We start from the raw sequence: 18,526 nt of genomic DNA, 5'->3' as shown, positions 1-18,526 counted from the left end.
ACACACAACATAGGTGGCCAAATGCCTATCATCTCCTGGTTTGTAAATAGCTCTGGGGCTTAGGTGGGAGATGGGCCTCTGGATGCCTAGTGGGAGGCCTTTGGACACCTAGAGGGAGGCAGCAGTCTTTACGCTCAGAGGCAGGAACATAGGTGCCTCGGGAACTTTTACTGAAAAAATATTAGATGACAAGTAAGTTCAGGCGCCTACAGGGTTCAGAGGGAATTTCGTGCATTGCTGTGGTTGCAAAACTGGGAGTTAGGTACCTAACTCCTTTTGTGCATCCAGGCCTAACTGTATTTCCTGTTGTCTTGGTTTAGAAGTTGCTTGGGATTGAGTTTTCTGAGAAGTTTGAAGACTAAGGGCCATATCACATGGGCATAGACAAGTGGGGCTTAGAGGTCTTTTTCGTCCTCCTCCTCCTCCCCCACCCCCAAATTAGGGATTCCATTAATAAACAAAGGAAATACTGAGTTTGGAACAAAAGATCATTTTTCTCACTTCATTAAAAGTGGATTACTTTAGTCATGGTATAAAACTATTAAATCATAGTATTAAAGCCATATTTAACAATTATATTTAACAACTATATACAACTATATTTAACAGCTGTTGTTTTATTATTTAACTCTGGCCGTCCCCAAATAAAAAAAGCTGTCTGTCCTTTTATCAAACCCCCTTTACTGCCTCTAGCCCACTGGAAAAGGACTGGAGGCCCAGGAAACTCCCCATGGTTTATCTCCCATTGCCAACTATTCCTTTTTTAAGGGGGAAAGGAGTTTGCTAAAGGGGGAGGGGACTCACTAAGGAAGTAGATTGAACGGTGTCCAAAATCAGGGGATTCACAAGAGAAGCAGCTCCAACTACGCAGTAAGTCTATCCCTCTGATTTTGCCTGGTTTTGTGGCATCATGGTCCCTTTGAGGTCTTTCATGGTATTAATTAGACAAGTGGTTTTCAACCAATGGTCTGGGGCCCCCTTGGGGGCCACAAGCAGGTTTCCGAGGGTCTGCCAAGCAGGGCCAGCATCAGACTCGCTGGGAAGAAAGCCAAAGCCCCACCACATGGGGCTGAAGCCCAGGGCCTAGAGCCCCGCCACCCAGGCTGAAGCCGAAGCCTGAGCAATGTAGCTTCACAGGGGCCCCTGTGGCATGGGGCCCCAGGCAATTGCCCTACTTGCCACCTCCTAACGCAGGTCCAGGTTGTAAAAGATGTGACGAAGGAAAGATGGACCAAAGCTAACGCAATTCAAGACAAAGAAGGGAACAGTCTTACTGAAGAAAGAGTCATCATCAATAGGTAGACAAACTACTGCTCTGATCTATGCAAACACCAGACAAGTGGAGATCCTAGTGTCTTAGACAGCCCAGATTCAACAGAGGAGGAGAACTTTCCAATTCCACATGAAGAAGTGGAGACAGCTGTGAAACCACTCAAGAACAGAAAGGCTATAGGTATTGACAACATCCCAGCCAAATTGATGAAATTCAGAGGAGAAATAGTAATAGATGTACTCACCAAGATCTGCAACAAGATCTGGCAGACCAGTGAGTGGCCCTCCATGTGGACATAATCCCTAATCATCACACTGCCAAAGAAAGGCAACCTGCAATTGTGTCAGAATGACTGGATCTTAAGCTTAATTAGCCATCCCAGCAAAGTGATGTTGAAAGTCATACTGAACAGATTGAAGCCACAAGCAGAGAATATCATTGCTGAGGAACAGGCTGCCTTTCATGCTGGAAGAAGTACCACAGAACAGATTTTCAACCTTCGTGTTCTATGTGAGAAGTACTTACAACACCAGCAGGACATCTACCACGTTTTTGTTGACTTCAAGAAGTCGTTTGGTAGAGTATGGCATGAAGCTCTCTGGGCAGCCACGAAGATGTACAATGTTGGTCGTAAGCTTATTCTTACCATTATACAACTGTATGCCAAGGCTGGCAGTGCAGTTCTCGTCAATGGCACAGTAGGAGAGTGGTTTTGCACCACTGTAGGAGTCCGGCAAGGCTGCCTTCTTTTGCCCACACTGTTCAACATCTACTTGGAGCGCATAATGACTGATGCGCTAGAAGATCACATATGCACAGTCAGCATTGAGTGGTGACCAATCTCAAATCTTCGGTTCACTGATGACACTTATGGCCTGCCAGGTAGTGAAGATGAACTTGCCAACCTTGTGAAATGATTGGCTGAAACCTCCCTAAAATATGGCATGGAAATCAGTGCAGAGAAAACCAAGCTGATCACAAGCAAACATGATGGGATCAGCTCATCTATCACTGTCAGTGGAGAAGAGCTGGAGACAGTGGAACAGTTCAAGTATTTGGGGGCAGTCATCACTGATGAAGGATCCAAGGCAGAAATTCAGGCAAGAACTGCGCAAACAGCAACAGCAGTGGCAAAGCCAAAGCCAATTTGGGGGAATAAGAACATCTCTCTGGAATCCAAACTGAAACTGCTGCATGCATTGGTCATCTCCATTTTTCTGTATGTGTGCGAGACATGGACCCTTACAGCAGAACTTTAGTGGAAAATACAGGTAGTAGAGATGAGATGCTGCCGTAAAATCCTGGGCATCTCCTACTTCGACCACATCACTAATGAAGAGGTCCGCAACATCATCACCCAATGTGCTGGGTCATATGAGGACCTCCTGACGACCATGAAGAAGTGTAGGCTGAAGTTACAGCCATGTAACAAGATCATCTGGCCGATCCAAGATCATCCTCCAAGGGACAGTACAGGGGAAGAGAAGAAGAGGTAGACAGAAGAAGAGATGGACTGACAACGTAAAAGAGTGGACAGGAATGGACTTCGGAGACTCAAGCACTGACACACAATTGTCAGGGGTGGAGACAATTGGTTGATTGCTCATCGATAATGGTGCCTCAACGACCAATGCAGTTATGGGAGTGATGATGATGAATGCAGGTCCTGGCTTTTTTATGCATGAAATTGGTTATTGTGGCACAGGTGGGCCATTGAGCTTTTATAGTATGTTGGGGGGGGACCTCAGAAAGAAAAAGGTTGAGAACCCCTGAATTAGACTAGTTGAAAGAAAAGGAGTCCAAGGGGACTGGCAGTTCAAGCTATTTCAATGCAGAGAAAAGAGAAGAAGAGCCACAGGAGGCCAGTGTGGCTGCACAAAGAGCTTTTTAGCTATCTAAAAAACAAAAGGGATACATACAGGAAATGGAGGGAGGGGCATGTCACCAAGGAAGCATACATGGGAATAGCGCAAGCATGTAGGGACAAAATCTGGAAAGCTAAGGCAAAGAATGAGTTACAGCTGGCAAGAAATGTTAGAGACAACAAGAAGGGGTTCTTCAAATATGTCAGACAAAAAAGAAAGATCAGGGATGGTGTAGGTCAATGGAGAAGGGGAGCTGGTAATGGAAGATGATAAGAAGGCAGAGCTTCACAATGCCAACTTTTCTTCAGTCTTCTCACAAAAAATAATATGTGACCAGACAACTAACTAACAAAGTTACCCTGGACAATAAAGGGGAAGGAATGCAGATTGAGATAAGTAAAGAACTCATCAGAGGTCTTCTGACCAATTTGAATGAATTCAGGTCAGTGGGGCCGAATGCTATTCACCCTAGGGTGCTGAAGGAATTAGCTGAAAAAATCTCAGTGCCTCTGGCAGTAACACTGACAAACTCATGGATGACAGGAGAGGTCCTGGAAGACTGGAGAAGGGCTAACATAGTGACCATCTTTAAAAAGGGGGAAAAGGAAGGGCCGGGAAACTATAGACCAGTCAGCCTGACCTCGATACCGGGAAAGCTACTAGAGCAATGTATAAAACATTCAATTTGCAAATACCTAGAGGATGAAGGGGTGATCACTAGCATCCAGCATGGATTTACTAAGAACAAATCATGCCAAACCAACTTGATTTTGATTGGGTTCAAACTATAGCATAGCAGATTTAGATTAAAGCTCAGGAAAAATTTCCTCACTGTAAGAAAAAGTAGGACAATGGAACAAACTGTCTCAGATGGTTTATACGCAGCAAATCCTGCGTCTTGGCAGGGGGTTAGACTAGATGATCCTTGTGGTCCCTTCTAGCCCTATGATTCTACTGTGGTTCCTTTAGGAGCCATGCTGCCTTTGGATTCACCTTCACTCCTCCAGGCAGAAGTTAATGCTATGAGGAGCACCATTAACTTCTGTGGGGCCAGACAGTTAGGAGGGGAGTATGCCCCATAGAACAGCTGCTTCCCTGCCTGTTAGCAGTAGATAAGTATGTTGCATTTTTCTATTAGACTTTTGTAGTTATAAGTGGTGATAATAATTAATAAAAATGTTTGCCTCTGAGTTGTGTGTGAAGGAAGCTTCTGTACAGTAATTGAACAGTATGCCAGTTTTATAAATTAAGCTAAGTTTGTTTTATAATATTGTGATACTTTTCTATATCTTTTCCAGAACAAAATACAGCATAGTTTGACTGCATCATTCACCATAACAGGAGAGGAAAAGACTAAGGTAATACTGAATCATAGATAATTGACTATATGTGGTACTTCTAAGGATTCCTCTGCTTACCTCTTTTGGGTAGTAAAAAAGTGCTTTCTGGGTGCCAAATTGTGACTCTTTTACTTATAAATTAGTCCCATTGAAGTCAGTTACAGGAATTTAAATTAAGGAACTACTTGTGTGAATAAGGCAATCACAATTTGGCCTTTGCTTTGTTTGGCCAATGCTTATGACTGTGAATTGCAAATGAGGTTTTTCCTTCTGTTACCCAAACAGAGCAGGCAGAAGAGAGGCTTATATTTAAGCACCAGAATTCTTAATGTAGAAGCTCTGTGGCTTTATGCTATATTCAGATCCAGTTTTCCAAATGGAAGGCTGTGCAACCCCAGAGAATGGCGACGAGCATGCTAACTTGCTGCTGGGCATATCCAGCATGAATTGGGTTTTTTGTTTTCAGTGCTCATTCCAGAAGGGTGCAAGTTGTCTTACAGCTACTAAGGAGTGGCACTACACACTATGCTGATTCTAATACCCGTGCTGGGGGACTGGATGGGGAAAAATTCAGCAGAAGAGGAATAGTTTAATTTCCATCCTGCTCTTTGATCAGTCATGCCTCCAATATGTATTTCTGTTCTTTTACTAGTGACGTATGTGGCTGCTAATGGTCCAAATAAGCCTGCAGAATAACATTGATTTTAGCAAGCAGTGCTGTTTGTCTCTCATTTTTCCATTAGAGAACGTCTCGCTGCATCTATCGCTCTTACCTTGCTAGAGTAATTTCTTCACCTAAACTCATTCTCTGTCTCCCCCATCTCCTCCCCCTTTTGTTACCCATGCAGGCTGTTTCATTGTAGGGAATCTTTATTAAGTAGTGGTGGCCAGAGTGGTGGGAACACTGATCACTTGCACTCAGGCAGTAGAAAATAGTTTATTTCACTGCAAAGCTATGTTGCCATGGCTGTGTCATTTAAAGTCTAAAGGTCATATAGATAGGACAATTGCCGAACAAGTGGAAATGGAGAGGAAATATTGCAGACACGTACTGCATAAAAGCAGCAGCATTTGTGCAGTGTCTGAGTAAACAGGAATTGGCATTCCACTGTGAAGGTGAAGTTATGGAATCTTCAAGGAAAGAGAACAGTGAGAATTAAAGGGCTACTGTACGAGTTTGATATTTTCTTTTCTGTTGTATGATTTGTATGGGAAAGAGAATTACTAGCAAATACTCCACCGTCTAGGATTTCTCAAAGCCAAAGGGATAACAATATGTCCAGGTTACTTTCAAAATTGAAATAGTTTCTTCTGCCACCAGTAAGTGTTGGCTTGACCTTTGAGCTGATTTCATATTTTTACAAAGTCAAGAAAAGTTCCAGGGCAGATAATATATTTTATAGATTCGGAGTGAAAAGCACCTAAGTGCCATTTTCAAAAGGGACTGAGGAGCCTAAGGACTTGTCAAAACAGGGACACTCAGGAAGGTTAATACAAATTAACTAAAGGTGTGAATTTAAGGTGGGTTAGTTAAACGGTATTAAACCCCTGTATGTATGCTCTTACTCAGAATTAAAGTGGCCTTAATTCAGTTTAGTTTAATTCTCAAAGTTTACAGGACTACATAATGCAAACTAGGTACCATTTAGTTCACTCCCACAGGGTCTACGCAGGGCAGTTATAGCACAGTGCAGCACACTAGTGTGTGCTCCAGTTCACACCCGATTGGTCCAAACTGCGGGGCCATGTAGACAAACCCTTACGCTCCTAAGTGCCTAAGTTTCTTTTGAAATTTCTGAACACTCAAAAGTTCCAGAATTAGGGTTCTCTGAATGTTGCTTTAAAAAGGAGGTTAGAACAAAATATTGAATAGCTGCTCCTTAAGTGAGGACCATCTCCCCTACTCACTGAATGAGGCTGGGATCCTGTGGGGAAAATAATATGTAACCATATAATTAAGCACTGTATAAATAATGCATAGAGACAAGGGGACCAAATTAAGGTTGCACAGTCAACCTTAATTCTGGCATTTCCTAGCTTTTGAGTGCTTGACTTTGCAACTTAAATAATGTTCTTTTAATGTAATTTGTTGTATGTAATATAATTTTGGCTGCTTTCAAGGTGATCAGTGTTTTGTCCTATTGAAAAAATAAGTTAATAAGATGGTTTCCTTTTGCTCTCCTTTTCCCATCTATTTTATTCCTACCCTAATGCTCATTGATAGAGCAGAAATAGAAAGAGTCAGGAGATGGACCACAAAAATGATTTAGAGGCTTAGAAAGACTGCTGTATATGGAGAAAGTGTGCATATTGGAACTGTTTTAGTTTAGAGATGGAACAGCTAAATGGTGCGTGAGAGAGGTAACCAGAATAATGATTGGTATATTGGAAGAGGTAAGGTGGGTAAGGCAGTATCTCTTACTGGACCAACTTCTGTTGGTGGAAGAGACAAGCTTTCAAGCTCCACAGACCTCTTCTTCAGGTCATGGAAGTAAATCAGGAACTCTTATTTGCCATTTTTTTTTCATAATACAAGAAGAAGGGATGTTCAGTTAAATTGAAAGACAAAAAATTTAAAATTTATAATGTGAAGTATTTTTCCCATAGTGCATTATTAAGGTGGGGGACTTAGTGCCACTGAATAAGAGCTTAGAATTTTTTGAAAAAATAGGCATTTAAATGGATAACAACAGTATTCACAGTTACTTTAGAGAGAACTTTTAAAAGTTTAGGTTCTAAGCTCTCTTGCTAAGGGGCATTAGTCATTCATTAACTGACAGGGTTAAGAAAAACATTCTTTATGGGTAGCTTATAAGTTCGTCTGAAGCAGCTGCTACTAGCCATGGTGTGAGACAAGGTGCTGGGCTGCTGGGCTGATTTAGTATTGCAGTTCCCGCAGAATATTACTATAACTTCAAACTTCTGTACTACTATTTTCCAGTTCTGGCCTGATTCTTAGACCTCATTGAGATCTGCAAAACAGGCGATATTCGAACAAAACTGGTTCAACTATTTTTTTGGGCTACACGTGCACATTTGTCATTAGAACTTAAAGGGGAAAGTATGTGGTATATTCTGTTGTTTAAAAATATATTTATAGAGCTCAAAAAGGCTGAATGGATTTTGTTTTCCACACACAATATTTCCTTCTGGGCTGAGACCAAGCATGAAACATTTCAGAAAAAATTGGATTTGCATGAGAAAACTATGAGTAATGGAAAAAAGGAGAGGTGGGTTGTAGTTCATCCTTAACAACAGCTGTCACTAATGCTCCCGGTCTAGTTTCTTATATGCAAGACTGCCCAAATCTAAGTGCATGCAATCCATGTGAAGGCAATGGTTTTATATATTTGGGCGGTAATTTGACTTTTAGCACAGAGTGCTAAATAATTAATTCTGTATTTATGATAGCGCCATGTTTTAAGTTAGTCCCAAAGAGCTGTCAACCCTCAAATGGTCTGATTACTTACATGGTTGAAAGAAAAGGAGTACTTGTGGCACCTTAGAGACTAACAAATGTATTGGAGCATAAGCTTTCGTAAGCTAATGTATCCGATGAAGTGAGCTTCACTCCTTTTCTTTCAACCATGTAAGTAATCAGACCATTTGAGGGTTGACAGCTCTTTGGGACTAACTTAAAACATGGCGCTATCATAAATACAGAATTAATTATTTACCACTCTGTGCTAAAAGTCAAATTACTGCCCAAATATATTTGTTAGTCTCTAAGGTGCCACAAGTACTCCTTTTCTTTTTGCAGATACAGACTAACACAGCTGCTACTCTGAAACCTTACGTGGTTGACATGCCACTCTTTAAAGTTTTATAAACCTTGTATATTTTCTCTTTTGCTTCACTGGAATAAAATGCTTGGTTGCCTAAAACAAGTTAGTTCCATGGCCTAGAAAAAAATGTGAGTGCTATTTGAGTGGCATGCAGATGCCTTGCAGCTCTGCTCATTAGGGTCTGTGAAAACTGCTTGCCTCTGTTTCTGGCTGAATGTTTTTAATGCTAAGTAAGAAGCTGTTTAGATAGCAAAAACTGCACACAAAAAGTTCTCCTGTTTTGTGCATCTCATGGTGGGCATAATAATAAATACTGTGCACACCTATGGCCTGACTTTCCATCATTGTCAGCACCTATAGCTTCCATTCAAGTCAATGGGAGTGCAGCATCTCTGAAAACCAGATCAATAACGACTTCTGGAAGTTCACACCATGAATGAGTAGCAGGAGTAAGAGAGAGGGCAAAAAATAAACCTTAGTTAAGCAGTTGTTTAACTGATTACCCATACCACCTTTCTTAGGGTTCTCTGAATTTCTATTGCTTAATGAAAAGGAGTACTAGTGGCACCTTAGAGACTAACCAATTTATTTGAGCATAAACTTTCGTGAGTTACAGCTCACTTCATCAGATGCATTCAGTGGAAAATACAATGAGGAGATTTTCCACTGAATGCATCCGATGAAGTGAGCTGTAGCTCACGAAAGCTTATGCTCAAATAAATTGGTTAGTCTCTAAGGTGCCACTAGTACTCCTTTTCTTTTTACAAATACAGACTAACACAGCTGCTACTCTGAAACCTATTGCTTAATGGTGGATGGTGACTTTGTTTTAATGTTTTGACTAAGATCATGTCTACACTACAAATTTTGGTTACTGCTGCAGTTAGTATATCTCTTGTGCGCATGCATACTTGTCTCTGTGCCTCGGTGCTGTGGGTATTCACCAAGAGTTCTGATAGTGATGCACAGTGCAGTGCACCATGGGTAGGTATCCCGGTGTGGAAGCTGCCACTGTCCAGCCCACTGTCTTTTGGGAAGCTGTGGCAATGCATGGTGGGGCCACAAGTTGAACAGAGGTGACAGGGTGCAAGGGGTCGACTTCCCAGCATGCAACTGTTTCCACCCCATAAAATATCATCTATATCCTATAATTTTTTCAAAACCACATGAATTCACATGGCCTGCCTCGCTACCTGCCATTTCTGGCAGAAACCTGGAGCCTGAACAGCTCTTCACTGTTGTCATAAGGGTTGCAAGCACAGGACATGCAAGCCTCCAGTTTTTGCAGAGCTGCAAGAATAACTGAATAATCAGGGCACATGATGATTTGTTGCAGAACAGATTTCTGTGGGACATAGCGAGAACCAGTTCAAGGTTGTTGGTGGCAGTCATGGAACAACTGCAGACATTTCATTGCCGAGAAACAAGCCCTGGCCAATGGGATTGTATCGTAATGCAGGTTTGGGATGATGAGCAGTGGCTTCAGAACTTTTGGATGCACAAGGCCACATTCCTGAATCTGCATGCTGAGCTTGCCCCAGCCCTCCAGTGCAGGGACACCAGAATGGGAACTGTACTGACAATGGAGAAGCAAGTGGAGATCACACTGTGGAAACTTGCAATGCTAGATTGCTACCTGTCAGTGGGAAATGCGGTTGGAGTTGGAAAATCCACTGTGAGAGCAATTGTCATGCAAGCATGCAGGGCCGTTTATTGCCACCTGCTATGCAAGACAGATTCTTGGCAATGTGCTGGACGTAGTGGATGGATATGCAGCAATTGGGTTTCTGAACTGTGGTGGAACAACAGATGGCGCACACAGCTCTATTTTGGCAGTAGACCACCTTGCCACAGAGTACATCAACAGAGAGGCTACTTTTCTGTGGTTATGCAAGCACTGGTGGATCACTGGGGATGCTTCACCAAATTTAGTGTGGGTTGATCAGGGAAGGTGCATAACACTCGCACCTTTAAGAACAGAGGACTTTTCAGAAAGCTACAAGCCGGGACTTTTTTTCCTGACTTCCAGAGTACCACTGGCAATGTTGAAATGACAGTAGTCATCCTGGGGGACCCAGCCTATCCCTTGCTCCTGTGTGTTGTGTAGCCGTACGTTGGCCAACTTGATAGAAGCAAGGAAAGATTCAACTACCAGCTCAGCAAGTGCAGAATGACTGTGGAATGTCGTATTGGTCGATGGAAGGGATGCTGGCATTGTTTATTCACAAGATTGGATCTCAGAGAGAAAATTATCCCAGTGGTTATGGGTGCCTCCTGTGGCCTGCAAAAAAAGAAAGGGGGGGAAAAGCAAAGAGAGAAAAATTGCTGCTGGAGTGGAGGGCAGAGAGAGATAGAGTAGCTCTGAGTTTGAACAGCGAGACACCAGGGCTATTAGAAGAGCTCAATGAAGTGCTCAGTGCAGAGCAATGTGGCTCACGGAGGCTTGGAAGGAGCTCTTTAACAGTGAGCTTCAGTAGCACTTAGTGGTATACTGTGCTCTACCTTTCCGTGCAGTTTTGGCGCCTGTTAAGAATTGTATGGTGCTTGATGTACATCTATGAATATAACACTGTCAATGCAGTTATTAATTTTGTGGTGCTTACTGTACATTTATTATTATTACACTGTATATGTCATTGATCCTATGAGTTATGTCACACTGTACAGTAACAAGTAAGTGGAGGTTTTTGGGACTGCTAGGCACCCTGCAGCATTTGTCGTGAACTAATAAAGATGAATTGTGTTCCAAATAATGGAATTTTATTCAGTAACAACATCATTTGAAAAGAAAAATCAGTGCAATATAAAAGAAAATACGTTTAAAACTCAATAAAGTAATAGAACTTTTCAAGAGGAAAGAACATTTATGACCATTTTAGCTACACATACAGCTAGCTTGGCTTTCACAATGTGAAGCCGTCATTGTCCTTAATGTCCCCCCGGTGTGGAGTTGTGGGGGAAGAGCCTGTGGGCAGGGTCAGTGCGCAGAGGCTCCCTGGCCCCCTGCCTAGGAGCTGCTGCCAGAGGGATGTGCCGGTCGCTTTAAGGTGCTGCAGCCTAAGTAATTAGAGGACTAGAGATAATTGACATATGAGGAAATATTTTTGAAAAGATATAAGTATGTATAGGTTAGCTAAGTGACTATTCAAAGTGTGTGTGGAGTGGAGGAGACATAAGTCTGCAGCTCTGTGAAGGGCATAAGAGAGAGGAGTTGTTGGACATTATACAATAATGTTACAAATGAATATGATACAAATATTTGATATTTCTGTGCTGAAAAAAGTAACTTTAATTAAACCCAGAAAAAGATTAGTGTGGGGTTTGGAGTAGGGATAATAACAGGAGGGGGATAAGAGTGGTATTAATATCAGCCTGTACTTTCTGAATGTACTTTTTAGGAATAGAAGATAATACAAAGGGACATAACTGGTAGTAACTGGCTGAACTTCAGAAAGGAGGAAATTTAAGATGAGAAAAAACTTCTAGATATTAAGAAGTTAGTAATTTATTAGTGAAATGGGTAAATGACTGTTGGTACTTTTTTCATTTAGTAATTTCAGGCATTGATGGACATATGAAAGGATTCAAGACATAGGAAAATTATTCATATAACTATTTAACTCATTTTGTACTAATTGATTTAAATACTCCAGGTGTTTCATTATTGTAAAATAAGCATGACTGAAAATAATACAGATTTTTGTCAATTAGATTAATTGTCAGTCAAGAGCTTTTCAAATACAATACTGTGAATTGAGCCTTGGGACCCACTTTCTAAATCTCATAAAGTAGCAAATTAATGGCCTGTGTTAATAGTTCAAGTATCTTCTAAATACAAAGAAGCTACTAAATCTGAACTTGGGTGGACTATTTTAGGTTTGGGAATGATTCTTTCTTTAGTGAACTGGACCATAGTCCAGAAATATATTAAATATATTAAACAGTCAAAATGTGAGTTAAGTTTGCAGGATTTTGGCCCAAACCTGAATATAAGGTACTAAATTCTGCTCTTTTAGACTGACATAAATCCATTTGAAAACAAGTGCCAGATTTGATAAATGCTTCACACAAACACAGTTGCCATTGACTTCATGGAGTGCTTTCACACTGAATGCACCATGCTTACCAGGCGGCATGTTAAGAAATAGAATGCACCATGCTTAGAGATCGCATGTAGTTATTTAAAAGTTGCGGACATGATAAAAGTGATTCCTCTGCAGTGAAACATTATCACAATGGCTATATGTTACCTTTCATCCAAAGATCTCAGAGTTGAGTTGTATATTCCCATTCTCATGTGAGACATGCCCATTTTATAGAAACAAAGTGAATTTAAAAGAGGTTAACTAAACCCTAAACCGAAGGTTGTGATTGAAGGATATATTTGAAAAGGAAAGCAGTTTGGCTTGTGGCTCTTGACTCCTGGATTCCATTCCTGATTCTGGCACATGCAGTTAGCATAAGTGTGTGACCAAATTGAGTAGCTTTGTCATTTATGAATAAAACACTCATCACAAACATATGCTGATTAAAACCTTTTTACCTCGCTGATTATTCTGTTTAGGAGCAAATTTTTTAAAAGCGGCCTCTAATTTCAGGTGCTCAGCTTCAGACTGGGTTTCAAAGTTGCTGAACATTCCCAGCTGCCATTAACTTCAACTGGAACTGTGAGTGCTTAGCACCTCTGAAAATTAGACAATAAGTATTTGGCCACTCAAAAGTTGCATTGCCTAATATTTAACTTGGAGAAATTCTATAGCTTGTGTTATGCAGTTGGTGAGTCTTGATAATCATAATGGTCCCTTCTGGCCTTAATATTTATGAAAAAATAAACTGTTTTTGAAAATCTTATTGTAATTATGTCTTACTACTTAGTAATTCCATATTCTTGTGAAGATTGTTAAAAGTAACTTACTGTATTGTTTACAGCTATAATCTGTGTCTGATTTTTATGCATATGTATCTCTGGGAAGAAATGTGGTTTACAGATTACATTCTTTCAATTTCAGATTTTGTACAGCCATGGCATCCATGCTTCAGGATTCTTCGTTGCTTTTGTTATTTCTCTTGTATTAACATGCGTTGCATTTTTTGCTGTTTACAAAACTAGAAGATTAAAATGGAGTTTCCTCAATAAAAACCAGGTGAGTCATATTTTCTACAATAAAACTTTATCTCATCTTCTCATAAATGGTCTCTCAAAATGGTTTCCAGAGTTAAGAAATGCAGTGACTAGCCTGAAATTTTGAAAAGTTGGCAGTGGAAAGATAAATTTAAATATTGTCAGAATCTCAGCTGATGTAAATCTGTATAGCTCCATTGTGTTTGGCGTGGTCAACCTTAGAAGGGAACCTAGGACTGGCCATAATCATCTATCAAATTTTAAAGGTGTTAATCTATGTCTACAGTATGTGTTAAATTGTGTTGAAAAATATATGAATTATTAACACATTTTAAAACATGACCATTTTTCCTAATCTAGACATGCTGATAATAGATAAATAGCTGTTCTTTCCTTGCTTGCAGTGTGGATTTTGCTGGTGGCCTCAAAATTTAACAGTATACTGTAATCTATCAAATGAGTATGAGGGATAATTGATAATTTGATGGCAAGCTATGTAAATGTGTATGGGTTTGAGCAAATGTGAGTTTTATGCCTGGAAGGAGGGAGGTGGTATTAAAGCCAACCCATACCTCCTTCATACTAACTGCAGGCGTGACTGTGTCTTATTTCCTAAACTGGAAGATTTAACATGATGTTTCTTTTTGGCTCACCTATTGACTTCTACAACTTAAAGCTTTCTCACTGTTTTTGCTAAATCTCCAGGGTGAATGGCTGAATGAAGGCTTTTAGAAAGGTTTGTGGTAAATGTAAAGTAGGATTTTTGTTGTTGCGGGGGGAGTGTTTGTGTGTGTGTGTGGGGGGGGAGGCTGGCTTGGAGGCTGTTTTATTCCTTCTGTCTGAATTAGGTTTAAATCCAGAAGAGCCCGTTAGCTGTAGTTCCCTGGGGCAAATATTGTACTACAGCAAATCTGGAGGACACCAGATAGGCACCACACTGGGACAAATATACTTTGGAGAATCCTTTGATGCTTTGGGTTTGGTTCAGGACACTAGAACTTGGAGAACAGATTTATTCAACCTAGGGGAACCTGCTGTTGCCTAAGGGTCTTCCTTAGTTTTTGCTGGTGGGTATGGTGCTTGCTGCTATCTGCTATAAAATGGCTACTTTCATCACACGTTGTCTGAAGTATTCATTTTAGTCTGAGACTGACTGACTGAAGGGGATAGGGAGTTGCCCAACACTAAAGACCAGTGGAGGCGGGTGACACAGGGAGGGCATACCTTAGATGGGACGCAGAAAAACTGTATGGGAAAAGTACAGTAGTACTTCAGAGTTACGGACACCTCAGGAACGCAGTTTGGGCTTCAGATCCAGCAGCTGATACTCCAGGCCAGCATTCAGCAGCAGCTGAACAATCTAGTCAGCCCCAGCATGAGTTTGCAAGCTTGTCCCTGTGTGTGTGTGTTGTCCCCCTCCCCGTGCTGCTCCTGGTCTGCTGTCTCAGGCTGCCTTGGGCTGGCAGCCCCAGTGTCTTGTTGTAAGTGGCTGCCCCACGAATGGGGGTTGGGTGGGGATAGGTAGCCCAGATGTGCCTACCTTTAAGATGCAATAGAGGCACAGTACAATACTTGCTTTGTTTTTTTAATCTCTGCTGCTGCCTGATTGGTTACTTCCGGTTTCACAGGCTGTCCGGTTGCCAGGTCAGTCTGTAATTCTGGTGTTCGTATCTTTGAGGTTCTACTGTAGGTGATTTGAGACTCCTGTTCTTGGGGACAGAAGTTCTGGGAAGTGTTCCAGTGCAGCATATCAAATTTCAAAGGCCCAGAGGGCCTAGCTGGCACCAGTTTATTTTGCTGAATTCCTGTATGTACTTTGATTTGTACAAATGTGCAATATTTATTTCCCTTGTCTTAGTGAAAATGACTGCGGGCCTTGCAACCTTGTTTTTTTAACCAACCATTCTTAAAGGCAAAATGTAAAGCAAAAAATAATTAATTTTAAAAAATCCCCTTTCTCCTTCTTTGTGATATACAAAGAATGTCTCAAACTCTTTTTAAGTTGCTTTGTTCTACTTTTCACCATTTACTGTAATTATTTAAATTAAAATATTAGGTTTTCATGACCCTCTCTTTGCTCAAGGATCTTGGCAGGATCTTTGAAGGACCTGGTTAGTGACGTTTCATAATGCTGGAACTTCTCCATCTGCCAAAAGAAGGGCTTGTCTACCCATCACGGCAATGCACATTGGAAGGGTGTGAATTCTGAAGCACACCAGTGTGCTGCGCACTAACTGGCCCATGTAGACCTTGCTGGGTCACACTAAAATGTCCCAATGAATGTTAACATAGTGCTGTTGAGGCCTACGTGGGCCAGTTAGTGCAAAACATGCAGTGTGCGTTAGAATTCACACCCCCTAGTGCACATTACTGCACACTGTAGGCAAGCCCTACAGTTTGTCTACACTTGCACTGTACCCTGGGTCCATGTACTGCTAGAACATGTACCCCATACCAATGCCAAGTGTCCTCATATGCTATGCTGGGCACAGGTATATGCTTGTATCCACACTGCCCCTTTTTGGTATGCAGTCGTAGCACTGCCATTTCCAGGTAATATCCCAGAGTCCTGTGCGTCACAGGAGACACTCTGGGAATCACCTTGCTGCGTGTTCCTGGTCCTGTACGCCTCCTTCACATGTTTGTTGATGGCAGTTCCCGGTCATCTCTTCCTTCTGCCTAACTGTGTTGAAGAAATTAAGCAAGTCCATGATGATGTGATTCTGCTCCTGTTCGCAGGACAGATGGTTATGTGGTGCAGTACCGGATTCTTAACGGAATGGGTTCAGAAAAATCGGAGATGACAAAGACAGCGGACTGAGAGAGTGAATGTAAATCCACTGGGGTCCCATGGAACAGATGCTTTGCATGGTGGGAAAGCAATGGTATTCCCATGGGTGGACCTCCACTTGGGGCCTTGGAGAACCAGCATGGTATGTGGGACCACATCATCTTGGAAACCTGGGATGACGACCTGTGGCTGCAGACCTTCATGGAGTTGTATGAGCATCTTGCACCAACCCTCCAGCACCAGACCATTTGATTTTGGAAACCCATACCAGTGCAGAAGCTGATGGCTATTGCCTTAGAAAGCCAGAAACAACTGATAGCTACCTGTCAGTTCCCAGCCCTGTGAGGGGTTTTGGGTGCCAGTTGAGTATGTAGTGCTAGGCATCCAGCATGCTCTTCCCGGTGAGGTGGTGGGTGGGATTTGTAGCCTGGGCAGCAGCTGGATGAGGAGGAAAAGCTGCCCGATTCCAGAGAGGAGCAACAGCCATGTTGGCAGCAGGCCCCGAAAACGTTCTATCACCAGTTGTACCAGGGAGTGCATGGTCCCATTTCCTCTGGGCATACTCCTGCTCCATGAACTGATTTGTGAGAGCCTCCTCCTGCCTAAGAACCCAATCCTCCCTTGTCCTAAAGCACTCAAATTGCTCCTGACTCCTCCTGTCAGTGCCAACGAGCAGATCTTCCGGGATCCTTCTCAGTCTTCGTCTGCTATCTCTGCAGTGCCTGGTGGAATGGGTTCCCTGTTGGCATTGGAATGTCCTTGCAAGTCAAACACAAGCCTAGCATTCTCTGTCATTTCTCCTTTGAAGGAACCTAAGAACTCCCCCGCCACGTATCATAGCTTTGCTGCCTAAGGCCACAATATTGATACTTTTTAGCATCCCAGAAATGCCTCAGTCCTTCAGACTATTTTTGTAGCCCACCAGGAACCAGCTAAGCCTAAAAGTGAAGTACAGTTGTTAAAATGTTGCACGGTTTACAGTGCATCAAGGGGCTAATTGGGGTGGGGTTCGGTGCCTAGTTACCTATTTCTTCATTAAAGGCTGTCCATCATTTGGAGAACATAAGTGTTCAAGGTACCAGAATGGAAAAAAGAACTCCTTCCAGTCCTGTGGAGGACACCTAGCCACCAGTGCTGGAGAGATGTTCCTGTTGATGGTCAACGCTATACATATTGCTCAGTGGAGAAATGTGATGAGCTACGAAGGTGGACCAAGTACATTTGTCCTTTCGTTAAACCTGAAGAACCAGCTTGAATTTCTTCTAGACTGAAAATTTGCTGAATTATGCTTACAGGACTGGGAGGCAATTCGAGAGGAGATTGACCATATTCTCAGCTAGTGGAAGAGGTACAAAGAACCACAAAGAATGTCAACACATCCCCCCAGCCTCCGCTTCATCACCTGAAAGTCTTGGCTCCTGTGTCATTAGTATTTGAAAGGAACATAGAAACATAGCACCACAAGTGTATTTTCTTCCCAGAACTTTTGGATTAGAACCACAAGCCAGTTTCCTCTACATTGCTAAGGGACGAGGTGCTGTGTTTGTGGAACCATGAGAGTGGATGCTTCAGCCACCCACCCCCACTTCTCCTGGCTTCTGCAGAGTGGCTCAGCACAGAGAGAGGCCACACACCAGGGTCTGGGAACAGTAATAAACATTTGCAGTGGTCACAGGGAGAATGGAACACACTGACTTTCCTCAGACAAACAAACAGTTCCGTTTCCCTTCCCAGACCTAGGCAGCCCTCACCAACCCTCCCACCCCCACACTCTCCTGTTTGGAAAGGGAAGGAAAGAGGGGGTGGGGAAGCAGGTGGTTTGGGGTCTTTGGACAATCATAAATGTCATAAAATGATTCTTTCCCCACCAGCAGAGGTGAAAGTAAGCTGGTACGTCCCTGTACGGCGTACCAGCAAGAGTCGGAGCATTGTACTGGGGCAGCCAGGCTTCCCCAGGGGGCAGTTTAAAGGGCCTGGGGCTCCGAGCAGTGGCTGGAGCCCCAGGCCCTCCTTAAACTGCCTCCAGACTGGTTGGAGCCCTGGGGTAGCGGCTGCGGGGCTCTGGCAGCTATTTAAAGGGCCTGGGGCTCCCCTGCTTCTACCGCCCCAGCCCTTTAAATAGCCCCGGAGCCCCACTGCTGCTACTCCAGGGCTCCAGGGGCTATTTAAAGGACCGGGGCGGTAGAAGCAGGGGAGTCGCAGGCCCTTTAAATAGCCCCCAGAGCTCTGGGGTAGTGGGGGCTCCAGGGGCTATTTAAAGGGCCGGGGCTCCAGCTGCCTCTGCCACCCTAGTCCTTTAAATAGCCGCTGGAGCCCTGCTGCTACCCCAGGGCTCCGGCGGCTAATTAAA

At 42.7% G+C, this 18,526-nt stretch overlaps 1 protein-coding gene across 1 annotated transcript in view; it reads left to right on the top strand.

Moving 5' to 3' along the window:
- Positions 1–18,526, top strand: part of EVC2 (EvC ciliary complex subunit 2) — a 160,730-nt gene that overhangs the window by 29,615 nt on the left and 112,589 nt on the right. Inside the window, exons 7-8 of the mRNA XM_077814642.1 lie at positions 4,437–4,496; positions 13,273–13,407. Of these exons, the coding sequence (XP_077670768.1) occupies positions 4,437–4,496; positions 13,273–13,407 (195 nt within the window). The remainder of the gene's footprint in view (positions 1–4,436; positions 4,497–13,272; positions 13,408–18,526) is intronic.

This window comes from Eretmochelys imbricata, chromosome 4 (genome assembly GCF_965152235.1).
Source record: "Eretmochelys imbricata isolate rEreImb1 chromosome 4, rEreImb1.hap1, whole genome shotgun sequence".
NCBI classification, from domain to species: domain Eukaryota; kingdom Metazoa; phylum Chordata; order Testudines; family Cheloniidae; genus Eretmochelys; species Eretmochelys imbricata.
The sequence above is the reverse complement of the archived record's forward strand: the minus strand, read 5'-3'. Positions and strand labels throughout refer to the sequence as shown.